We start from the raw sequence: 3,699 nt of genomic DNA, 5'->3' as shown, positions 1-3,699 counted from the left end.
TAGCGGGTGATTCCGCAAAATACATATTAAATTAATAAACGCTTATGAGTTTAGAGTGCGCACTCGTAATAAATTAAGGTTAGGATCGATTTCTAACTAGTTGATTTATTTATGTAGCTGAAGACTGCTAGGTATTCACTTTTGTTGGTTTAATTGTATTATTTTACTAACGATTGTGAATGTTTCAGTTGATGTGTAGAGATAGCAGCAGTGGTGGAGGAAAGCATTGGAGGATAGCGTGTATTCGAGTTGTCACTTATATTTTGATGGGCGCATACCTTAGGCATGGCGCCTATATTTTGTCGTACCTACTTATTAAGGCGTTAGATATTTATTTATTATTTTATATGGGCATGGGCGCACGATTATGATATTTGTATTTGGACATTGTATTGGGTATGCCTGACTCTTTGGGCGCCCGTCCATTAGCTTTATTCCTATTTTGTGCTAAAGCAAACTCAAAAGCCAAAAGCATGCTATTTTGTAATTTGGGCTATTATTTGAGCTTGAAGATGATTAATACATAAAATACATGCTTTGTGGAGCGCTCACACAAGGCATGGGGGGGAGATTGCACCCAATTGGTCTCTTGTTCATGTCGTGCATGCTTTCTACCTTGAGTTTTGTGCAAAAATGGTGCGCAGATCGATCGCAGTATGCTCACGTAGTGAATCCCAGAAGGTCCCCAAGAACAATGAACTCTACCTTTTTGCACAAAAAACAATGTAAAAAGCATGAACGACAAGAGCAAGAGACCTATTGGGTTCAATCTCCCCCCATGCCTTGTGTGAGCGCTTCACAAAGCATGTATTTTATGTATATTTCCATCTTCATGCTCAATAATAGCCCAATTTACAAAAATATGACAAGCTTTTAGCTTTTGAGTTTGCTTTTACAAAAATAGGAAATAAAGCTAATGGACGGTGCCCATGGAGTCTGGCACGCCCAACACAATGTCCCAAATAGAAATAACATATTCGTGCGCATAGGCGCATACAAAATAATAATAAATAATCGATGCCTCAATAGACATGACAAAATATAGGCGTGGCGCCTATCAAAATATAATCCATAGGTCGAATACTCGCTAGACTCCAATGCTTTCCTCCGCCACTGCTGCTATCTCTACACATCAACTGAAGCATTCACAATCGTTAGTAAAATAATACAATTAAACCGACAAAAGTGAATACCTAGCAGTCTTCAGCTACATAAATAAATCAACTGGTTAGAAATAAATCCTAACCTTAATTTATTATGAGTGCGCACTCTAAACTCATAAACGTTTATTAATTTAATATGCATTTTGCGGAATCACCCGCTATGGAATCACCCATGTACACACTAGATTAATGAAACGCCCGAAAAGGACAGGCGTCCCCATCAACTTCTCGCACAAAGAATCCACTTTGTGTATGAGCCCCGGTCATCTAAGTTTACAGAATCCACCGTAAAACCTCACGGAGGAGGCATCAAAAAAGTAGAGTTCTTTTGTTCTTGGGGACCTTCTGGCATTCACTACGCGAGCATACAGCGTCCGATCTGCGTACCAAAGAGTGACGTGTGCAAAATTAGGCTTTCTTCCTTTCCAATGCAATGTGCATGGTTGCAAGTAATTCCTCACAATATCACAACCATGTCATGCAAACAATATGGCAAGTAAGGATTGCACTTTGATGCTAATACGTAAAGCAAGAGGTTCAATTTTAGAATGTGAGTAAGACAAGTATGAGTGAGCCTTGAGGCATAGTTTGTGTGTAAATGGGAGTGTGAGTGAGTGTGTGAGTATTTGGTTAGTGTGAATGAGTGCGTATGAGTGAGGGATCAGTGAGGTGTGAGTGTTAGTGAAGGATAAGTGAGATGTGAGTGTTATGGGTATGAGTGAGTGTGGATATGAGTGAGTGAGTATAGGTATGAGAGTGAGTGAGTGAGTGTAGGATGAGCGAGGGATGAGTGATGAGGGATGAGTATGACAGAGTGAGGGATGGGAGGGTAGGGATGAGAGAGTGAGAGTATGAGTGAGGTAGGTACTCGGGTAAGTTACTATGTATAAATCCTAGGCATCATGTGCATTCAGGGCATGTTTTATATATCCCTATGTAACCTATTTTGTAAAAATTTTATTGGCCCTTATGTGAATTTTTAGCAATATTTATAAATCCCTTACTGTGAGTTTATTTTTTCTAGTAAAGAATTTAATAGAACCCTATGTAATAGTATAGATACAAGATACTACAATATAGAATTGACCACAAAGCAACTCCCAATGGTTCATAAAATCTCTTAGCAGTTCTAATGAGTATGAAAATATCATTGTAATATAGGACATACAAAGATAGATTTCAAATTTTTATCAATAAAAGTAAGACTTTAAAATAATTTCTAGATAGAGACATCAAGTATATAACTAGAGCATGAAATTCTCAACCTAGAACTAGCTAGCAAAAGGCATTCACATTAGTATCTTTATGGCTAGCATTTCCTAAAGCTATGATACGCAATTAATAGGAAGCTAGACTAGCCCAAAGTTAATCTTAGAGGTCTTGAATAAAAAAATACAAAACTAAATACTTTGAACATCCTATTACTATCTTTGTGCTCGCTTGCATTGCAATATTGATCTTGATGTTGCACTATTATGGTGGTAGTAGGGCTCTAGCAAGGTATATCATTATATCTGTTGTATCTAGTTCATCTCAAAATATCCTCTCCATGACTCCTCTTTTCTAGATCAAAGGCATATATGTTGCACACACACACACACACTCTCTCTCTCTCTCTCTCTCTCTCTCAGGGGTGGATTGAGGTAGTGAAGAAGAACATTAAGAAGGAGGTCCAGGAAGAAAATAAAAAGGAGGAGGTAGTCCGGGTTCAGGAGACCTTAGAGGAGGAGAGGCTCAGGAATGCACGTAGATTGAACGTGCGTATTATCGGGCTCCCCGAAGGGGCCTCTCCGGAGGAGGACGCACGCGGGCTATGCACCCGACTAGGGTATAGGAGCATGCCCTTTACTCAGGCATGGCGTGCAGGACGAGATACTACCAGGGTCAAAGCTCTGATATTATATATGAGCACACCGGAGGACAGAGCCGCTTTCTTTCGGAAGCGGATTTCGCTCCGAGGGATGACTGGGGCTCCCATCTTCATGGATGAGGACCTGACTCAGATGCAGATTGCACACAGACGAGCATGCATGCCACAGATACTCCAAGCACGTAGAGAAGGCCATAAGGCCTTCTATCGAGATGGCCGGATTTTTATAGATGGACGCCCCACCAAATAGGGGGGCGTGGCCTATGAGACGAGGCAGAGGACTGTACAAGAGACCCCGATACGTGTGGCAGTTTGGAACTGCAACGGCTCCCTATGGTCACGACCGGACAGACTTGAGGAGATTTTACCCGACCATGATGTTATATGCCTCACAGAGACACATGAGAGCCCAGAGAGAGGGCTTCCACGCATTATAGGATTTGAGTGGGTATCTGCATACCGGGCTACTACTAGGCATAGCACATCTAGGGGCTCAGGAGGGGTGGCAGTTCTATTCCGTCAGGGGATACAGAGACATATCCAGTTAGTGAGACGAGATGAGGAGGCCAATTACATATGGATCAGAGTGCAGATATCAGATGAGAGATGGATCTATATGGCAGTATGCTACTTTTCACCAGGAGGGTCCAGATATGCTACTACGCA

General features: G+C 41.4%; 1 protein-coding gene across 1 annotated transcript; it reads left to right on the top strand.

Annotated features, from left to right (window-relative positions):
* Positions 1 to 2,743: 2,743 nt before the first annotated feature.
* On the top strand, positions 2,744 to 3,283 carry LOC148018891 (uncharacterized). Its single transcript, XM_087701277.1, has one exon. The coding sequence runs from the start codon at positions 2,744 to 2,746 to the stop codon at positions 3,281 to 3,283; it is 540 nt and encodes a 179-aa protein (XP_087557403.1).
* Positions 3,284 to 3,699: the final 416 nt, after the last annotated feature.

Source organism: Lygodium microphyllum, chromosome 20 (assembly GCF_053477565.2).
Source record: "Lygodium microphyllum isolate KBCC chromosome 20, Lygodium_microphyllum_v1.1.10, whole genome shotgun sequence".
Taxonomy (NCBI): Eukaryota; Viridiplantae; Streptophyta; class Polypodiopsida; order Schizaeales; family Lygodiaceae; genus Lygodium; species Lygodium microphyllum.
The sequence above is the reverse complement of the archived record's forward strand: the minus strand, read 5'-3'. Positions and strand labels throughout refer to the sequence as shown.